Here is a 22,195-nt window from a genome sequence, read left to right as displayed (position 1 = left end):
ATGGAAAGAAATATGACAGGGAAATTTGTATGGCAGATGTATGGATGGTAGGTTTGGAGGGGGAATTTATGGAGGGCAAGTTTGTGAGGGGGAGATACATGGCAGGGAGGGTTTTGGAGGAGTTATATGGAGGGGCAAAATGCTTTAATTATTTTCGACCACCAGAACACCATAGGCCGAAACCAAGGTATGTTTTTATAGGCAGGCTCTAATCACCCTCTATTTTGCCCCGCCATTTTGAGATGCAGGTGGAATATAATTTTTGAAATAAATGGCATTTTTCTTCTTTTTTAAAGTTATAGGAATGGATATATGGATGGTCAAACCGTTTAATTAGATTAAGCCTGTAGCATAGAGCACTGCGCGTTTCATACTACACATATTGCGAGTTGGTCATTCCAGCCCCAGTCATAGTGACATCCCGAGGTTACACACTTAAAGGCTAATGTTTGAGGCAGTTGCTCTATCCTGCAGTTGGATTCACAGTGACAACAGACGAACTAGTGCTCAAAACAAGATTAAAGTTTAATATTCAACGACATGCTGGCAGTGCAACAGTGGTCCGAAAACTAAACAAAAAAATAAAAAAAATAAAGGAAAAAAGTAAAAAAAAGGAAGAAAAAATGATAAAGAGTACGGCATGCGTCACACAATCATAAGGGCGAAAAATCTGGAAGATACTGTAATAATGTCGACCTATTTGTTATCTAAATGCATTCTCCACTTTTCTTTTTCCCCGTTAACTTAGTATATCCTAATTGTATTTTCATAAACGCAGAGGTGTTTCGTATCATGGGAAATATATATATAATAATAATGTCAAGACAAGGTCTACTAAAGGGTTTAGAACAGCTCATGCGATTTAATTCTCATTTCGAGAAGTGAGTTTCAGTTCTGAAGGTTTTTTTTTCCACGGTGAACATTAAGAAGTTATGGTATACCATTCATGCCACGACCAAGAAAACAAAGAAATAAACACGTATTCCTCTGTGAATGACATAATTAGAATCTCTTTCATATTATATCTGATATTATATCTGATATTCTCTTTGGTAGGGGATTCCAATGTACGTGTTCTGGGCTACCACTAAATAGACCATTCAAGAGACATTCTACTTAATCCAACTAAGACTAAGGACTACTTTGACTAATGGCTCAAGAGACCCAAGTGGTAATTAACGGGACATCCCATTCGGAGCTAATTAGGCTAAAAACGAAATGATGCTGCTAATAGATTTTGGGGTTCAAAGCTTTCGCTAAAAAGAATGAATAAAAAAAAAGAGATCAGATCACCGAAATGAAAATGGGAGAGGTAGAAGTGTATCAAAGAGGTCTGAGGAATAAAAATGAGATTTTTCACCTGATGAGGAAAAAAGGAGGATATGTTACATCAAGGAGCAGCCTCAGTAAATGAATTTACTACAAAACCTAACAGAAAAATCAGGACTATTGTGTCTCAAAATACACCAATCACAGCGCAAGGCAGCGTCTAGGCTTTTCTCCTTTCTCTTTTTCTGTTTTTATTTTTTAGTTTGATAACCGTGCATCTTTTTTTCATTAATTGCTTGTACATTGTTTCAATAAGCTATTGATGTTCCATCAGACAAAGGTGTAAGTGAAAATTGCCAATAAAGCTACAGTTACTTTTTATTTCAGCTTTCACATTCGTGAAAGTGCTAATTGTCTTCTGAAAAGTGTCAGTATGAAGCGAGCCTCTGATTGAACTCTATAGGCTTTTGCCTTTATATAGAATAAGCTTCAACATTACCTGGAGTTGTAGAACATTACTGCTTTTTCCCGAGAACATAGGTTTCTAATTTGCATATTTTTGTTTAATATAAGTTTCACATGTCTTTTCAAGCAAGGAGAATATAGAAGGTCAAGAACAGAACGTCAGGTAAATACGATATCTGTTGATGTACCTCGATTTTTTAAATTTTTTATATTGCTGCCTTTGGTTATATACATTCATCTTTTGTCGATTTATATCACTTCATTTGATATCTATAGTCATTATGCATAGTTCTGTATGATGTTTGAGCAGTTCAGGTTTGTAATGGTAATATTAATGATCATAATCCTCAAGGAAAAACAAAGTGAATGATATTTATGGAAAGGCGGGGGGTAGGGGAGTGGGAGGAGATTACGTCCTTTGATTGGGGATTACGGGGAGCTTGTTAGAAATCATTCGGTAAAAAAAGGAAATCCCGGCACGAATGGAGGTGTGGCTTAGAGTCAGAAGAAGAAGAGAAGAGAGGAAGAGAGAGAGAGAGAGAGAGAGAGAGAGAGAGAGAGAGAGAGAGAGAGAGAGAGAGAGAGAGATTCCAAAATGAGTGGAAGTGGGGTTTTAGGTCAAATTGGAGAGACAGTGAGAAAGAAAGAAAAGGTGAGGAGGAGAGGCAGTGTGAATGTGAGAGACAGATTATATAAATAAGAAGCAAGTGGAGAAGGGAGAAAAGAAAGAACGTAGATGAGACACACAAAAGAATGGTTAGAAATGGAAAAAGACTTGTGAACAGGAAGAGAAAAAGCAGCAGAAATAAATACTATGGTGGATTAGAAAGGTTTAGGGAGGGAAGAGATAGCTAGATGAAAGTCATACATTGAGAACAGGAACAAAACAAGAGGAAATGAGAAAAAGTGATAGCAAAGTATTATATATAACTGAGGACCTGAAACTGAATGCTAAGGGCGTTCATATATGTTTTCACAACAGCGGCCCTTGGGCTTAAACAGATTTTCTTAAGCATAAATGGCAGCTTCACAGATTATGCAACCTAGACCTTTAAGAAGGACTGATTCAGTGGTTTCATTCAAAATCATCTATTTTTCAGCATATAGACTTTTTCTCTTTGTTTTATATAAGTCCATAATCAACAGTATTTAAATTTTGCACATCAGACTAAGCAGAAGTGAACCGTAATTTGTAAACTTTAACTGTTGAAATCAGTAGAAGAGATCATGATATATTTATTTTACACATAGAATGCTCCACCGAATATTACAATATTTAAGTCTTGGCTTTCCAGTTCATATGCTATTCATGGTTTGCCTATATACAAACTCTGCAGAATATTACGGCATAACGTTGTAATATACTCTGCAGGGATATAAAAAATAATAGTAGACGAATACCAATGTTTGTTTATCTTGGAATACTTTTGCTTAAAACTAGAACGTGCCGGTTGAATGCAGTGTTATTCATAAGAAAACAGCACAGGAAAATGTTATAGCCGGAGTAATGCAATAGTAATTTATTTGCTGGGGGTCAGTTTTGACGAGAAAGCCTAGTGAAATACGCTCAAGTACATTTTCATAGCCATCAAGTTGAGGCATTTATTTTGTGGAGTTCTGGGAATGCATTCCATTCATGAAAATGCGAGAGTTAAGTATTTATCTCAGTCTTTGCGAATTTATATCTTACCGACGAGCTCTCTTTAGAAATTGCAACAGCACAGGAATAATATTCAGTGCTGGATATTATGACGTTACTGATAAAAGACCAGTGTCTTTAAAACACACCTTTGCTTGATGAGAACCATCTCTGTTTCTGTCGCTGCCATTGCTACTCACAACTAATATGAAGATAGGGATTTGTTATTTGTAAATAATGTGGTTAGGATGACATTCATTTAGTTCCCAGTGGAAAGTGGGTGTAACTTCTGCCCTGAAACTATTTAGTGGGACAAAAAATAAGACCTCTCGCTACTTAAAGAATGTTAATCTTTCTAAAGCTACTTCGAATCCAAACAAATGTTCAAATTTAACACTGTGGTACTGAACTTTATCTGAAAAGGGAAAAAAAGTAATATAAAAGGGGGGGATTTCTCTATATGAAAATATACTCCATTGATTAGAAAAAAACGAACTTAACAATGATTTAGAAGGGATTGCCCGATATGTCAATTGAATCTCATAGCCAGATAAGATGCGTTCCAAGGTTGGTAGGGTCTTTTAGAGAAAGATCTCTGGCACGCATTCCAGAACGTCACCAGATGCCTCTATGTCGCGTTTTTATTGTTTTCTGAGGGTTAGGAAAACTGTATGGGAAAGTTTTCGATTTTGTGAATGGAATTTTCTCTCTTAGAATGTTGCTGAATACCTGGGAAAATTACCATACATGAAATTGAGGAAGTATGATGCATGAACAGTGACGGTCTAAAACACCTGCCATTTTGCTACGATGCATATTGTCTTAGAAAAGGTGCATTAATGGATTTTAGTCTTGGATTACTGATGTTATTATTTTGGTTAAGTATTACTGTAGAGTTGTATAACCTCAGTCACATGAGTTTATTAAAATGTAACCAAACACTAAGTTCGATTTTATGTTATTGTCTTGAATATAATTTTTGTTTACCTTCTCCTGGAACGCATCTCACCCTAGAGTAGTCCCCCCAAAATACTATATATATAGATATTTTATATTAAGTGTACTTTCCATGAAGAAAATGGCTTACTCTTCCCAAGTTATTTCTCGTGTAAGTCAAACACCTCATGATTTCTCCACGATCTTTCTCTTCCAAGACTTAGAATCATGGTAGCAGAGATGGAAAGAAAACACGAGAGTCTGTCCTCACAACTTGGGACTGTCAAAGACTTTTGATGAGAACAATCTCTTACATAAAGACTACTGTCCCTCACAACATAGGACTGTCAAAGACTTTTGGTGAGAACAATCTCTTACATATATTTTTTTTGTCTTTGACTACTGTCTAAACATTCTTTCATGTGAATACCTGAAGTCTTCCACATTGTTTTCTGCTGCAATAGGATCAGATACTCGATAGTAAACCACAGCCTCCACTGATATCGTCACTGAATCTCTGGTAAGTATCTGAATACAAAAAGAGAGGCTTATGTTTTTGTACTTAACAAAGTGTAGAAATCATTAATAATCATTTCCGTTGTTAGAATACACAATGCAACTGGGCTCTAATGTAAGTGACAAACATAACCTAGAGGTAGCTGAGGGAATTATTTTGGGGAACTAGGCCTAAGAAAGGAGTAGCTAGTATCTACTGTAAGTCTTGTATGTACTCCCAGAATGAAAGTATGTCAGTCATGATTATATCAGTGGACAGACCCTAATAATTTTCTACTCTTGATGAACAAGATTAAAAAAACAATGTATCTACAGAAATTGATCATATAACTGTCACGTGGCACAGATGTATGCATCTAAAAAAGGAGAACGTTAGAGAATGCAAAAAATCCAAAAATTTATTCCATATGCAAAAACTGTCTTTAGACTGAAAGCTTTGAAACACATGTCTTCCATTTTCATAATTTTCCCAAAAATTCGAATCTCAGTTGTAAAAGCTTGGGTCTCCTAAGGAATTCTCTGGTATATGATTTTGATATGCTTGCCTTCGATGAAGATTTACTTATATACAATGGTTTTACCCTCAATCACTTTGTACATTGACTATTGATCTCTATAAGCCGTTGTTGTGTGTATGTAATGACATATTCGCAGGCCAAGAAATAAAGTGCAGTCAAAACAAGCCTTGTCCCAAGCTAAAATCGTGCGCTGGTGCTCTTAGATAAATTAAAGTGAAAAAAGTCCAAAAGAAAAATGGAAATGAAAGAAAAATCTCCAAACAGAGAAATAAGTGAAAATTATCCAGGCGTGCCGACAGCGTGTGTTTAAAGAAATATATATATATATTTTAAAAAAGAGATTAAGAGTAAAGAATATTTTGGATCGTACTTTCGTGGCAAAATCTGAATTGTAATGTTGGCTTAAAAGTATATTTGAAAAATCTTAAATGTTAGTTTTCACATGATTTTTTTTAGATAGGTGTTTTGAGTTATTGTTTACGTTGCAAAATATGGATTTCTTTCCAGAAAATTTTAAGGTATTTTGTGTTTTTATTGAAATGAAGTTAGGAATGATGATTAATTTTCTCTCTGGCTTAGATTCTAAGTAAGTTCCTTAGTTTGGGGTAATTTAGTAATGTAATGGCAACTCGAGGAAAAATGATATATACATTTTTTAATATTCCAGCTTAAGAAAGTGTTGTTAACGAGGAAGAAAATATTAGGAGCGTTTGCGAAAGTCCTTCAACCTTCCAGATCTCTGTAGACAATGTTTTTTTGCTATAATATCTTCTTAAGTTTCTTATCTTATCGCTTTATCAGCATTGCTTTGTCTTACTTTGCCACAGCTTTCACTTATCTTCTTTCTGTCGCTCGCTTTTTCTTTCTTTTACGACGGTGCCTTTTCTTTTTATTTTTTTATTCTTTTTTCAATCTTTGCAAATGGGCTTAATTTCAATTTCTTTGTCTTTCCTTTTCGTCAATGATTTTATTTAGGCCTCAATATACCTGTCATCATATTTTTATTTCTTTCACATACCTTATTTCTTCAGATTTTTCTTATTTATCATTATTTGTCCCTTTTGTATCTTACTCTGATCTGCTATTGTCCCCCATCATTAGTATGCTATAATTACCATGCTTTACATTTTACCGAGTAATTTTCGGAAATGAAATTATTCTTTACTTTCAATTCGTAGTTATCGTAATATTCCTCTCAAACTGACCTGTTTCTTTCTCAGCAGCACTGTCTCATTCAGGGCCTTTGCATCATACACTACGCTAGTTGAAAAGGTTCTCTTATGATAAAGGTACCCATTATTTTTATTATCTTTTTATTCCCCGTGCCGTTTTGATCATTAATTTTAAAGCAATTTCTTCTAAAATGTTTTAAGTCTCAAATTTTTCTTAATTTTCTACGTCATTTCATGTTGATCTTTTTTATGCTAATTTAATTTGTTTATTAATTCTCAAATAAAAATGTGCAAGTAGTTCTCTTTTATAATAAAAATCTCTTAACATAGTAGACGACATAATTCTTGTCTTTTTATTTCATTTCGTTCCAGATAAATTTGCTTATCTCTTCAATTCTTCTTTGAAAATACTCCTGACTGTTTGTGGATTTACGCTTTCCTTCAAGTCTTATCTTTCCATTTGGGACGATTTTCCGCTCCGCCTCGTATCTTAAGGCCTTGTTCATTAACGGATTAGAATTTTCCCTTTGAACCCACCATGGATCCCAATCCTTTTGATTTGGACATATTTCACCTTTTGATTTGACCCTATTCCACCCTAGGTCTCAAACCTTTTGATTTACTCTAGGGCTTTGAAGATTGGCTCTGGGTCATCAGATATTCCAGGATCTTCCTTCCTCGAAGTCCGCTTTTTGGGCTCTATATTTCTGACAGTCTATCCCTTACCCTTGGTTATTATTCTTTTGATTTAGAGCTCATTTTGTCCTCTTTTATTCTCTGGAGAAAATATTATCTCTTTTGAAACTCGGCTTTAGACATCTCCTTTATCCATTTACCTGAATTTTGCATGTCTTTGAGGTGTAGGGAAACATTTATGCAACTCGCTTTTAAAGCATTTTTTTCAATAAATGTTTGAACCTGACGAGTATATTTCATTTAATAGCTTAGAGTTCTTTTTTTTTGTCCTATTTTTTTTAAAGAAATCAGAGTAATCCTAAAATTACATTACAAGCCACAAAATATCTCCTGTAATTGCCTTTGGATATTTTTCTGAATTCATGAAAACCTTTCATAAACAAAACTGGATGACATTAATTAAATTTAGGAATATAAATCATGGCGCATTTTGTTTATTACAGATAATCAACGCCATGTCATTTCCTTTTATAAAATTTGACTGCAGTTGAAATATCTTATGAAGATCTAGTTAGCTTATTGTTTTCATTCATCTTCTATTTATATCTGAACTCGACAGTAGACTATTTAATACATTTACATATTTTCCAGGCTGCTCTTTTATTTGCCTCCGAAATGATAACTGAAGTTTCATCAATTTATTCGTCCCATATCTATTCTTTTCCTTTGTTTCTCTTGCATATTTTCATTGTGCCTCTTTTCTGCTTTCATAATCTTTTTATACTGTATATATTCCAGACACAGCACTGCCATCTGTTAACGCTGTTATAGATAAATATATATTTGCAACTTAGGTTTGTTCCTAATTTTTTTGTATCTGTAGAGGCATAAATATTTTTTTAGCATTCACATTTGTAATTATGTAAAGTTTTTACTTATTATATATATATATATATATATATATATATATATATATATATATATATATATATATATATATATATATATATATATATATATACATATACATACATATATACTGTATATATACTGTATATATGTATATGTGTGTGCGTGTGTCTTTGCGTGTGAAGACGCATGCATACGTGTATCCTAACGTTTTTGTATCTTGCAACCTAAGGAAACATGACGGAAAAAAGTCTTACACAGAATTTCATAAAGCAACTTGTATGACAGACAAATGAAAAATATTATGCTCACATCCAGAGCGGTAAATCCTCGCTGTAATTTACTACGATATTTTAAAGCCACAAATAACAATATGTAATATATAATCATATTATATAATAAATAACTTTTTACAGCTTTGTACCGACTATTAAGCTTCATTATCCGGAAAATTGCACTCTGATAAATGCCTAATGCCCCGTAGAGAGTCTAAAAATGACTTTACTTGGGGTTTAAATATCATGTTTATCGTCCTTGAAGCCAGGTCGTTTGGAGGGGAAGGATGAGGCATATCTTTGAGGATATACTGCATTTATTAAATAAAAATCGTGCTATATTTTCTTTAAAAATCGTGCTATATTTTCTTTCCCCCCCTTTTTTTTTAACTTCTACCGTGTGGGAACATTTTGTTCCGTCAAATCTTATTCACGTGGATGATGTTCCATTTCATTGCGTATAAATTTTAGCAATAATTATGATAATACTAATAATAAATGTCAGAGAGACTTAAACACTCGATCTTTGCTAATTCAACAGTGCGTTTCCGGGTCATATTTGCGTAGCAATTATATGAAATTTGTTTATTGCAATGTAACAACCTATTATTTGCATGCAATTTTGCCTGCCATTGCCCTCGTGACGATGTTCATTATTATAGATAGAACATCGCCTGTGAAGCATTTCATAATAATATCTGAAATTTGCGAAATCATATTCAGCTGCTGTTTAAATACGGTCATAATTATTTGGCTAGTTTAAATATTTAATTTTTCCCTTTACTTGCATTTTGCTAGCTTTCCATGTTTTTCCTGTGTTTATCTTGCTCTTGATATCCTGTTCACTTTTTAGCTTGCTCCCATTAAATATCTTCTAATTATCTCTAATGGTAACAATAGTAACATTAATACAGGATACTTGAAGACAATCTGATGTAGATTTTTTGAAGCATGTTATTAGAAGGTAATAGAATTGTATAACTTTCGAAGCCTAAAAGTCTACACAAAAGGATCTTTTTATCTACCTTATTTGCCAAAATGTGATTGTTCTTTGTATACTAATTTTTCTTCATGTTCTTCTTCTCATTATTATAGTTGGAATGACAAGATACTCATGAATTTCTATGATCTCTGTATTAGCATGAACACGCACGCGTGCGTGCACACACACACACTCATATATATATATATATATATATATATATATATATATATATATATATATATATATATATATATATATATATATATATATATATATATATATATATATATATGTACATATACACACATATATATACATTTATATATATATAATATGTATGTATATGTACATAATTTGTTGTATGTATGTCCAAATGTTTGCTTGAATGTTTTTTTTTGTATTTGAATTGAAAACTATATAAATGTATATACAAAATTTTAATATACTGCCTAAATTCAACCTGTCCTTGCATTATGGGGATAAATCAGTAAGATATATTTATTTTCTCAGTACATTTCAAACCTATTTTGATATCGCTCCATGAAATTACCAGTGGGTATTTTAGTATATTATCCACATTTTAATCAACTAAACATTCTGGTAAGCTGAAGTAGATGTCTGCCTCTTAGCAAATCAGTTTTCAGTGTGATATTTGAGGATCTTATCGTTTTAACATATATACTGTACTTATTTTGCCGAACTTTTGCAGAATTTTCTCATTTAATATATTTTTCGTCGATCCTTACATAGCTTACAGTCCTTTTTGAAATGTAATGAACTTTGTGCATGATTAAAGGTTTGTGGAATACAGTGACATCTTATTCTTGGCGATAGTTGTTGTTAAAGTATTTCCATCATAAGTATTTGAAACATTTAATTATATCCATATTATTTTCTGTTTTGGATTTCGCTGAAACCCACTTCAGATTTCAGTTCCCGCCTATTTACTAAACTGTCCTGTCTCTTAGTCGTTGCTGTGCCGACACTCGTATTTCATTTCACTTTTCTCCTCTATTTATTTTTGCTTTTCTTTTTATTATTTCCACAATGCAGAAACTCTTACTTCTTTTAGTTTTGTTCATTCATTACTTCAACTTTTCCCTTATTCTGATCATGGAGAAACTTTTATTCAATTGAAAAATATATTTTTCTTTCATTAGTTTTTTTTTTTTTGACAGAAAGATCAAGTGTCAAGTTAATCGTGAATTGCTGTGGTTTAAAACTGGAGAGGTAGCATGGACTTCGTCAAACGTCAAAGTGATAAGATATGTTTTTAGACAATTGTTTTCCTTCTTCTCTTGGACCCAGATCTATCTGCGTTTCCAGATGATCACGTTTTCCAAGTGGTCCAGATTTAAAGAAAAGAAATACAAGGAAACAAATCTTTCTACATAAAACTAGCGGTATTCTTTTCTTCCTTATTCTCTCACTGAAAGAGAGAAAGAGAGAGAGAGAAAAAAAAATGAAAGGGAAAACATAAATCAATTGCCACAAGAACACGTCCTTTCTATTTTTTTTCATTTTTTAATAATCGCTCGAGATGGGTCCTTGCCTACTCGTCGACTGGAAAAAGATATCGAACATTCGCAGTACGAACGCTTTGAGTTTTTATTGATCAAGTGACAAAAAAGGTAAAAAAAATAATAATGATGATAATAATAATAACAGCAATAATAAAAATTAGAATCAAAACAAGTCATGTTTTTTCTTCCAAAGTGGCATGTGCTCCTCGTTCAAAATGGCTGAAAAAAGTGAGGGATTTTTTTCTTTTACTTTTTTTTATTATGGAGGGATGGGTCCAAGGGAATCAATGCATAAGGAAAAATAATACAGCAGTGGAAAAGAAAATAAACGAACTGATGGAAGAAAAATAATGAAATGGAGTGAAACTGAGGCTAAAAAGGAGAAGGGTTATTTATACACATAGTTTCTATTGAGGGCTAATCGATAAAAAACATAAGAACTAAACGGAAAACCCAACAAATAAATAAACGTAATATTTTAATGGGGTTTTAAAATACATATATATAACAAGTTACTGCGATGGTTAAGATATATATGTATATATATACATAATTATATATATATCGGGACATGAGTGAGCGCCATCAGCCAAAGGAGTTTAATATCAGTAAGAATTAACAACGAAAAGAAAATAATGACAATAACAAACACCGCATCATGACAGGGCCAAGCCATGAGAAGGTGTGTAAGGTACATATGTATGTATACATATACATGTATAAATACATATACGTTAAAAAAGGAAAAGGTAATGGTAGCAAGTATATATATATATAATATATATATGTATATATATGAGTGAGACCTGTAATCTTCAACGTTGGTTTCTGCGGCGGTAGCGTCACGAACGCGCATGTAGATTACTGCTTCCACGGACACAGGCACAGAGTCTAGAGACAGGATCTTGTTGAGGGGGGAGGAGGGGGTGGATGTTATATGATAAGTTGCTCAACTGAATACTCAAAATGAGAGTCTGGCTATATATATATATACTCTCTCTCTCTTTATAAACTTTCTCAAATTTCTTAAGCCTAACATATTATTTTCTTTACTTTCTCTTTTAAATGTATACTTTGTGTTTGGCGAAACATTTCATACCAAAAGATATATATAGAGAATATTAACGAATGATAGCATTGGAATGTGGATAGGATATGATGAAAAAAAAATGAAACAGAATGCAAACTTAAAGAAAACAAAACGACGAGGATTTTATAGTTTTAACAACTTATGACTTTGAGGTTCTCTCTTTAGATTGGCAAATGCCAACAAACAAGGACAAGGTGAAATCAGTGTTATGAATTAGAGGAAATCAAAATAAACAGCGGTTATTTACATTAGGGAATTAGAATTAACTTTAGAGTAGATATTTGCCATTATCATTTTCTTTGACTGACTGATACTCTCTCGCCAGGAACAACTGATCTGGGTATCAAATATCACCTTTCTGAACAGAGTGACATGGAAGCTGGAACGAAGAGTTTATGAAGTATAAAGAAAAAATTGCAATAAACACTAAAGAATCATATAATGATTTGAATTACTTAGGTTGAATAGCTGAATCGGCGAAGACTCCGTCACGGTCTAATTACTGGACTCACTATCAGTCAGGAGAAAATAAGAAAATAAAAAAAAAAATGAAACGCAGATACTTTTTTATGTCCTGCTCCAGATAAACTTCCTTCAGAAGCCCAAGATGAACAAGCGGAAGGTGAGTCAGTTATGAGGAATAACATATGAAAAAGGCTCTGCATCTACGACTTCTGATAAATCCTCTCTGCGCTTTGTGTCTATCATAATCATTGAGTACTGTTGTGTTCTCTGATGTCTGTGGCTTCTGATCTGATTCATTATCTTATGGATATACTGGTTGCTGGAATAAGTCCCTTCTCCATTTGGTAAAAGAAACAAGCGTTAACCTTATTTAAAAACATCACAGAAGATGATTAATGTGAGAGGTAAAATGATAAACAAACAGAAATGTTGATGCATCGTCTCCTTGGGATTCCTGAGAAAGACATGAATACATATTTCGGTCTACACACTTTGTTTTCTCAAATATATTAGGTGATCTTCAATTGTCTAAGATTGATCGAGAGTGTTTTGGGGGAAGAAAAAGAAAGATATTAAGGTTTTTTTTTCAGGGTTGATTCTGTTTAGTGTTTGCTGAAGAACGTAAAACCATAATGGAAAAAATAATTGCGCGGAAAAAATCAAATAAAAAACGGAAGAACGGTGCTGAGCGTGAAATTTTAAAGACGGACGAAGGAAAAAAAATTCCGGTCATGCACAGAAAAACTCGGCCGAGCCCAACTCCTGGAAGCACACACGCGTCAGAGATCATATTTCTCTTCCATGATGTCCTGAAGATTTCAAAAAAAGAACATTGACTCGAAAATGACTAGAACAGAAAGACTTTAAGTATTGTACTCTACCGTGTTTTCAAAAGGCCTACCTACATTACATTTTAAGAAAATTAGGAAATAATAATGTTAGGGATTAAAGTGACCTAAATTTAGGTTTCCATTTTAGGAGTGAAACGAAGCGAGCACAATACTCAAAGAAGATGTTGCCATAAGATCCGGGTGCCATGTGATTATGCCTCTGAAGATATACTTTGACATATGAAGAATTCTCATTGACAAAAATTAGAGTAACGTTTTCTAAGCCATCACTTTGAAGAAGAACGGTTTCTTATTTCATTTTCTAATTAGTTAATAAACATTAGACTCTGAAAGTGCGAGGCGAGAGCCTTCAGAGACACAAAATGGAGAAAAATCGAGAGAAATGACTGTTCAAATCTGGTGCCAACTCGAGTTGGGAAAGGCCTGAGCATTATTAAGAATATTTCTATATATATAAATATCTTCATGTATCATATGGTCTTCTTTGGATGGTCATATTGGGTCATCTCACCAGGTCAGCAGGTCACCAGGTCATTCCCATGATCTGGACAAATGTCAAGGAGTAAGTGAATGAGTCTTTTTCTTTTTCCTTATTTTTTTCTTTTAGATAATCGTTTTTGCCTCAGAAGGAAAATAGAAAATATTACAGAGAGAGGGAGAAAGAAAATAGAAGCAGAATTTGGAACGACTCCTCGAACAAACACATCAAGATTTATTGTATTAAATAAAACAAAAACAAATAAAATAAACAAAATAAGGGTAGAAATAGTAAAGATGGGTAGGTCTCGTTATAGGGAAAAATGAAGTCTGAATATTTGAGTCCCATAACTTTTTCCTGGTGTAAACTTTTTTTATTTTTTATTCCCCAGGATTTTTCCTTATATGGGCGAGACTTCCTTATCTTGAATGCTTCGATGGAGTGATCCATTGGGATTCTCAAAGGGCTTCGTTTACTTGAGAAGACAAAGGAAAAGTTGCAGGTAGACAGTGAGATCATTAGATAGACAGGTAGTGAGAGGGATAAAAGACTGAAAAATATACAGATAGAAGCTACTATCTAGCCAGCAAGCTATATTAGATAGTTCTAATGAGCGCACCCTCTTAGATGGACAGAAGGGCTGTGATCATATATATACACGTATATATACGCAGCCTGGAGTGGCATATATACATATATATACACTCAATCATAGTAATAGTGATGATAATAAAATTCTCTAAAATGAGGAGCGTCTAAGAAAACACAAACAAAACAGGAATAAGTACTGGGAGAAATACGACAACAACAAAACGAACGCAAATAAGAAAACCAGGAAAAGATCAACAATAATAAAAGAATAAGTGTTTGCTTGGTATATATATATATAGATATAGATAGATATATCTTTTTTTTGGGGGGTTGTATTTCAAGAGCACCTGTAGTCATCTACGTTGGTCTCAGCATTCGTGGGGTTGCACACTCGCAAGTAGATGACTGCTTCCACCGACACAGGAACTGAGTCCAGCGACAGGATCTTAAGACGGTGGGTAGAGACCCATTAGATTAGGGTGTCAGATTAGGGAATTCATTGTATATATATATCTATATTTTATTTTTTTTTTAGGTGGGATTGGGTTTTGGTAATGAAGGGTAGACTAAATGAAGACAACATATAAAATTGGCAGGTCTCTTTTCTTCCTCAAGAAAAACGGGGAACGAACGTTGACATAGGAGGAGAATAAAGGACAGGAAACACAAATGGTGAAAAAGAGACAAACACAAAGCAATACACATGAATTTCTCAGAGAGGCTCTATAAAAAATTAGAGTATTCAAAACAGAATTCACATAGGTTTTTTAAATAAAAAAAGGATTCAGTTGTGACTCAATATAAAAAAAATGAGTTAACATTCTAAAATTTATGTAAAATTGTTGACTCCTCAACCAAGCAATTGAACTAATATAAACATTTGGAATATCAGGCATCAAAATAAGACTACAAAACGTAATGAATATGAAATCATTTTGTATAAACAAAGAAACAGGAAACCAGTATCACTGGGCCATTTTGAAGGGGCTTGCCAGACTCAATATAATTTGTTTCTTTCTTTTATAGACACCATTATTTGATACCTATGTGAATCATTGTACTTGAGAGAGCCTTGTTACCTTCATATATACAATAAGCGCTGCAAAAAGAACACAGTAATGAATCTGAAGGAAAAAAAAATTGAAAAAATCACTCATCATTGTTGAAAAAAATTCGTTTATCTTAGTAACTCCTGGACAAAAATGAGAAAAAATGTATATTATCCTGTCAGATTACATAATCTGAACTCTTACATACTTACTCCTTATATAATAATTTTTTTCTGACGAGTTATGCATTTCCTTAGGCGGTGTTTTAGTAGTAATACTAGTAGAGTAATAGGAATAGTAGTAGGTACAGTAGATTCAGACAACTTGATATAAGTTTTTTGTTTTCTGTTCAAACTAAGGACATCAGCGAAACAGAACAATTCAGTGATTTTTGTTGTTCATAGGAAGCTAATATCTACAGAAAAAAAGACACACATCATTTCCAAAAATTCAAAAGAAAACAAAAATATGCAAAAAACCACAAGAATCCATTTCACTACACTACTACTATCTTCTGATATTATGATTTTACAAATCGTCTGGTGTACATCTTTCTCTCTTTAATTCGTTTACAGGTAGTGGAATCAAAATAATAATAAGAATTTATGGTGAACTAAAGGGAAAACTCAGTTTACAGTAATTCATCGTTTAGCTTTTGGGTGTTGGGATAAAACGTAAAGAACAACACTGAAAGAACGCCGCAACGAAACAACTTTGGTGCTGAGCGTGTGAGGAGTGACGTCACCATCGTCATGCACTGGTTACATACATGTTCACATCCGACAGGCTGGTTATGACATCTCTCTTGGAGATAGGCAGTACGCCATCCATCGTCCATGAGGTTCAGGAAACGTTAACCTACAGTAGGCCTTTAGAACTTGAAGAATGGGCTTATGGCTTCTAAATACAAGTTCAAGTGCAGGGGTTTTGGTAACTTATCTGGGGCCAAGAGATTTTGCTAAATGCCAATGTGGATTTTGATAAAATTTACAGGGTTTCATGTTTTAATGAAATGTATTAACTAGGAATTTGCAACGAGGCCCTATGCCAGTTACAGTGTGATAAAATTTAACATTATTTTTTCTTTTGCTGTAACAACTAGATTATATTAAGGGTCAAATTATAGTCTTCTAGAATGATACCTGAATCCAGGAATCCGAATGGGTACCGCCACGACACAGTGCCAACATCGTGAGCTTATTTCCAGTTTATATATATCCTTTTTTTCTCTTTTTATTAAGGTTATTCTCATGTATCCACCACCGTTTAAGGTCAGTTCACCCCACTCGATGTAAGATAAATATTTTCGTGTTTATGGTAGTAGACCTCTCAAGATGTGATTTGTATTTTGTAAACTTACCACAGCTGAAAAATTTTCTCATCTATTTTCTTTTTTTTGAAAGAGACAGAAAGAATAAACATAGTTTAATCACACACTATAATAGAATAGTAGCTTTTGCTCGACCATGTCGAAGAGACGCTTGTGATGCACCAGAGTGATTGAAATTATATGGAAATATTTGAAAAATAAAATGAATTGTGGCTGTTACTGAACTGTAAGATGCGCCTTCGACCTGCGCCTTAGCTATTGTGGGTCGGTTAGAGAGGGTGTTTTATTCAAAGGATTTTGCTTTAGTAAAACAGAACAAGATTTTGTTGTTTGAAGAAAATGAGAAAAGTCAAGGAGAGAGGAGAAAGGGAGGAGGAGAGGGAAAAGGACAAGGAAGGAGAGTAGGAAAATCAAAGAAAATTGGGAAAAAATAAGTAGAGGTAAGACTGAAATATCTTCGATTGGTCTTAACGAAAAGTAACACTGAACGGAAAAGAAACGAAAACAAAGAACAAGAAAAAGGAAAAAGAACGAAAAATATCAGCTGTTGCGGCTATAGCATGCGCGCCATCACATTTCAAGGATCCCAAATGCCTGTAAAATGTTGTATAATGATATAGAATGGAGAGATATTTACTCTTGAAAAAACCTCTAGTCGGAACAGTTTGAATCTCAAAAGAAATAAAGTAGAAGCATATCAATGAGAAAGGTAAAGAGTTTTCAGGGGGTTTCTTCAGGCACAAATTACTACATCATCTCTTTGCATGATCCAAGATTCATTTCGTAAATAAAGAGCCAAAATAAAGGCGGATTCGGATGGCTAGCAGGCCAAGAGGAACAGCCCCGCCACTGTCATAAGATGTACAATATATATATATATATATATATGAACGAGAGACAGAATGAAATGAGAGAGAGAGAGAAGAAGTGAGAGGAAGAGTAGGAGATAGAGAGAGGGAGAGAGAAAGCGAATTTACTAGACTATTAGTTTATCTATTTCTACTAGGCACTTATATCTGTAATGTATGAATATACTACTGCTCACACTTGAGAGAGAGAGAGAGAGAGAGAGAAAGGAAGGGACAGAGAGTGAGAGAGAATATCTCGCTGTCTATCTAACCAACTATCTATCTATCTATCATCTGTATCTGTATGCGGATATAATTGTAAGCAGGTATATGCCGTTGATATGTGGATTTTTCTATAAACGGCATTATGTATTGAGAGAGGAGAGAGAGAGAGAGAGAAGGAACGTACATTACTACTACAGAGATATATCTTTATGCTGTCCGAATATAGCAGCATTTATCCAGGAAAGATCCATATAGAGAGTGAGAGAGAAAAATGTTGTCTTTACATGTATAATTATCAAATGTATCTAAAAAAGGGAGAAAGCACTTGTGTGTGTGTGTGTGTGTGTGTGTGTGTGTGTGTGTAAGTGAGAGAGAGTTAAACACGGTGAGAAAGAGTACAAAATCACCAGGGAGAAAATGTCATAAGATGGACCAATGTCTTGCTGTTTATCTACTTACTGTATATCTAGAACTATGCAAAGATACGACAGAGAAAGTGAAAGTATTTATTTATCATATACCAGTCTGTCAGTCTATCTATCTATCTATCTATCTATCTATCTATTTATCTATCTACAAACATAAATTAAAGAGAAAGAGAGAGGGAGAGAGAGAGATTGTTTACTTATATATCTGTCTATCTATCTACCAGTATACGAACCAAGGGCGAGAGAAAGAGAGTGGGAGCGAGAGAATGATAACCTATCTATCTATCAGTCTGTCTGTACATGAACTTATACAGAAAAGAGAGAGAGAGAGAAAGAGAGAGAGGAAGTGAGAGAGTGTATGTAGTAGCCTTTGGGTTCGTTTACATAGGAATGAAACGGCTCTTTCTCAGGCATCATCAACAGTGGCACCTGTAATCATCAACGTTGGTCTCGGCATTGATGGCGTTGCAGACTCGCAGGTAGAGAACGGCGTCAACGGTAACAGAGACAGAATCCAAAGACAGGATCTTGTTGGGGGGAGAGTCACCAAGGGGTTGCGTGTCAATCGCCGGGTGTAGTAGTAGTAGTAATAGTAGTACAGTAGTGGTAGCAGTAACAGAGATAGTAGTGGCAACATAAGTAGGAACGGTTGTAGTAGTAGTAGTAGTAGTAGTAGCAAGTGAAACAGCAGTAGTGGTGGTAGTAGTAGTAGTAAAAATTCAGTGATAGCATCAGTAGCAGTAGTAACAGCAGCAGTAGTAGTAGTAGTATTAGTATTAGTAGTAGTGACAGACTCGAAATGGGAAATGTAAGAGCAGATAAAGCAGAAAGGTGAAGAAAAAATCACTTACTTTCTCCCTCTTTGCGTCTCTGAGAGACGAGTACACATTTGGTTGTAAGATCATCCATCGGTTTGGCAGAGCTCAAAAAATCAGTTAAGAGATAACACATGCAAGGTAATGAGACATAGAGAGAGAGAGAGAGAGAGAGAGAGAGAGAGAGAGAGAGAGAGAGAGAGAGAGAGATGAGGATTTTCACTTTCAGGGAGAATCAGTGTTTTTTTTATCATTGTTAAGTTAGATACAGATACAAAAGGCAAATGTGACATTTTTGTATGCAAAATGCTGGTTTTTCTTTTTGGTTGAAATGTAGTGGGGCTGAGCCTTTAATCAACGTTTATTCTTTTTTATGTTTAACCTCAACAAACAACCCGCTCTCTTTCTAGGAAGTGAAAAAGAGGAGGATAGACCTCAAGGGGAAATACTAAAAAAAATTTACATGTTAGTTTTTAAGGAAAATGATATGATGCGTTGCTTTTGAATGCGCTTTAAGATTTCATGGTATTTTGATATACTAAGCAGTGAACTATTATGATGATCACTTTTCAAAATTCGTGAAATGCTGATATAATAAACGAAAGCGTTCTGAAAAGAAGAGGGTTAAAATGACTGATTTTTTCTCTGAAGTGTATTCTAGTTCAGAGAGAATTTCTTCTTTACTTGGTAAGCAATCTTGAAATAAATTCCTTTACAAGAATTCCATCTTGAAAATTTTTTAAAGTGATAACCGAAAAAAGTACATTTGAAGAGTTAAGCGTTCTTGGCTGCAATCTACTATGTCTACACTTAAAAGTTGGTATTCAGAGAGAAGAATTCTAACACTGTATTTCACGTTGAATTAATAACAGTCTAGAAAATGTTTAAACTTTTCTTCTAGAAAACAGTTGTTGAATGAATTTAAGCTGTTTAGAAACAGCTGTCACTTTACATTTGGTACATTTTTATCGTGTTTACCAATAGGGCTAAGTTTAAACGATTCCAATTTAAGCCCTTAAGTTTTATAAATGACAGACTGACTACCGTAAAGAAAACTGACGATATCTTTATAAAAAAATTTTGGATAGGAAGTCTGGGCTTAACTGTATAGACTATGTATGTTTTTTACAAATCATAATTCTTCAGAAAAGAAATTTCTAATAGTAATAATAACTGCCTTGGTAGATTTCTATGCATACCCACGAAAAAATCCGTCTTAGACATTTTTTTTTTTCTTTCCCGGTTGAAATCAGTTTTCTTAGGGTTCTTCGTCTATGTATTCTATAATGAAATGAACTCGTACATTCTAAAGACTATTCATTGTGTTATGTTTAAGTCCTACCTCAGATTCATCCAGTATTAAGTAAGACAGAGAATCTCCCCTTGAAATCTAAACTAAACTTAAAAAGAAATTGAATCCAGGAAACCACTCCAGATAGAAAAGGGCAAAAGGAGAAAGAGAAAGAGAAAGAGCGAAAGAGAGAGGGGGAAAGAAAGAGGCAGAAACCAGCATTCTGTTTTAGATTCATGACTTCTCTATCATGACAGTTTACAAGGATAAATAAACAATTTTTCAAAGCATCAGGATGGAATATATCAAAGGTTCATCTGATAAGGAAAAGAAGTTTGTTTTAAACAAGAACATTTTAAGAACCATACTCAACAGCATCAACCCATCTTATGACACGGGTTCTAGGAAGTGTCTAAAATGACGACAGGTTATTATATGTGATTTAGTTACAAGGTCATTTACATACGTAGCCTAAAAGTAAATTTAAAAACCCAGATGAATGCAGTCCGGAGGAAGCAGCTGTAACATAATGCTTATTATAAGGAAAAATAAATATTAATTTGCATTGTATTCCAGAAAGTAATCGAGATGAAAGATACTGATTTCACACATGAGAATATGACTGACAACTCTATATCTGAAACTAGAGAATTCTTATGGAATCTAAGTATGAGATTGTAATGCCTTAAACATAGCCTCAAAGGAAAGAGGCTTACCTCTTGTGGAGGAACATCGAACGATACAGTTCGGAGGTCGACCTTCCTGTAGGAGTCGATGCAGGGGACGATGAAGAAGATACCCGGGCCCTTGGCACCGCCCTTCAACAAGCGACCGAGGCGGAAGATAACCGCTCGCTCGTACTCCTGAACCACCTGTAGAAGGAAAAGTAAGATAATTAACAAACTCTGAAGAAGTGACCTGGAACAGGTGGTCTGAGAGACTATGATGTTTTTCTTCTTAATTTTACTTATCTTTTTCATATTGTCTCTGCATCTATTTCACGTTTTATTATTTTAAGATAAAGTTTGCTCCATTCGATAACTGTCTCCCTGGCATTCAGTTCCCACTCATGTTTTATCTGAATCTTACATTATCAACTCCTTCAAGAGGTGCGCTTATCGCTTACTACGAGATTTGGTCATAACCTTTTTTTCATTGCCCGTCTTTCTCATATTTCCATCAGACCTAATATAGATAAAGGAAATGAATAAATTTATACTTATTTTTATTTATATTTAAGTTATTATTTATATAAACTAAATCCAACCGCAGTGGGTGGAACTGCAGCCAGCTTGCCCAACCAAAGTTTTGTTCTTCTGAGTCAAACTTTAAACTTGAAATGCCAAAAGTTTTGAAAGCCCTTAAAGGTTTGCTCAACTCGCAGGTATACCAGTTACCGCAGATATCACAAAACTCAAGACTACCGCTGTAATGCGTATTCTGAAAAACCGTCTGGGTCTGGAACAGAATTCCAAGAAGTTCACAGCTCAAAACAATTTTATTTCTTGCTCCTTTAGTACGCACTATGTAAGTCCCATCTAATCAGTAACCTATCCTTAAGACTTACGGTCGCCAATCTGTATCAACAGTCATTTGCCATTACAGTTAACAGTCATTCACGTGTAAATCTGTGACCATTCATCTATGAATTTATATATCATTTGCTGTCCACTTAAGGGTTCGCTAAGTCTGTTGGGAAGTTGCGACCTCTAGAGTCAACTGGCTTGATAGGCCTTGCGTAGTCTTTACTTCCAGAATGTGGTATTTGCTACCTTTCTTTGTATTTTCTAAATCATTTAACCTGCCTATCTTTAACAAACGGAGCTGAAAATTTGGCATGGCCGACTTCTAAACTATTCCTTGAAGATTTAAATGGGCCTGGTAATGGTAA

At 34.2% G+C, this 22,195-nt stretch overlaps 1 protein-coding gene and 1 long non-coding RNA gene across 18 annotated transcripts in view; one reads left to right on the top strand and one right to left on the bottom strand.

Moving 5' to 3' along the window:
• The window catches only part of LOC136849199 (band 7 protein AGAP004871-like), a 408,970-nt gene that overhangs the window by 64,009 nt on the left and 322,766 nt on the right, over positions 1-22,195 (bottom strand). For 5 of the 16 annotated variants that reach the window (XM_067122343.1, XM_067122330.1, XM_067122335.1 and 2 more), the window contains 2 exons: positions 21,021-21,176; positions 14,666-14,763 (listed from right to left, as the gene is read on the bottom strand). In XM_067122343.1, the coding sequence (XP_066978444.1) occupies positions 14,666-14,763; positions 21,021-21,176 (254 nt within the window). Of the gene's footprint in view, positions 1-4,739; positions 4,838-11,649; positions 11,748-14,665; positions 14,764-18,627; positions 18,726-21,020; positions 21,177-22,195 lie in introns of all 16 variants that reach the window. The other 11 variants (XM_067122346.1, XM_067122345.1, XM_067122331.1 and 8 more) reach the window with 4 other exon arrangements.
• The window catches only part of LOC136849200 (uncharacterized), a 353,201-nt gene that overhangs the window by 74,868 nt on the left and 256,138 nt on the right, over positions 1-22,195 (top strand). Inside the window, exon 3 of one of the 2 annotated variants that reach the window (XR_010856256.1) lies at positions 10,499-11,639. The exons of the other annotated variant lie outside the window; for it this stretch is intronic. This is a non-coding gene — a long non-coding RNA (uncharacterized lncRNA). Of the gene's footprint in view, positions 1-10,498; positions 11,640-22,195 lie in introns of those variants that run through there. 2 annotated transcript variants of the gene reach the window in all.

This window comes from Macrobrachium rosenbergii, chromosome 20 (assembly GCF_040412425.1).
Source record: "Macrobrachium rosenbergii isolate ZJJX-2024 chromosome 20, ASM4041242v1, whole genome shotgun sequence".
Classification (NCBI taxonomy): Eukaryota; Metazoa; Arthropoda; class Malacostraca; order Decapoda; family Palaemonidae; genus Macrobrachium; species Macrobrachium rosenbergii.
Note: the sequence above shows the minus strand (reverse complement) of the source record. Positions and strands in the feature narration are given on the sequence as shown.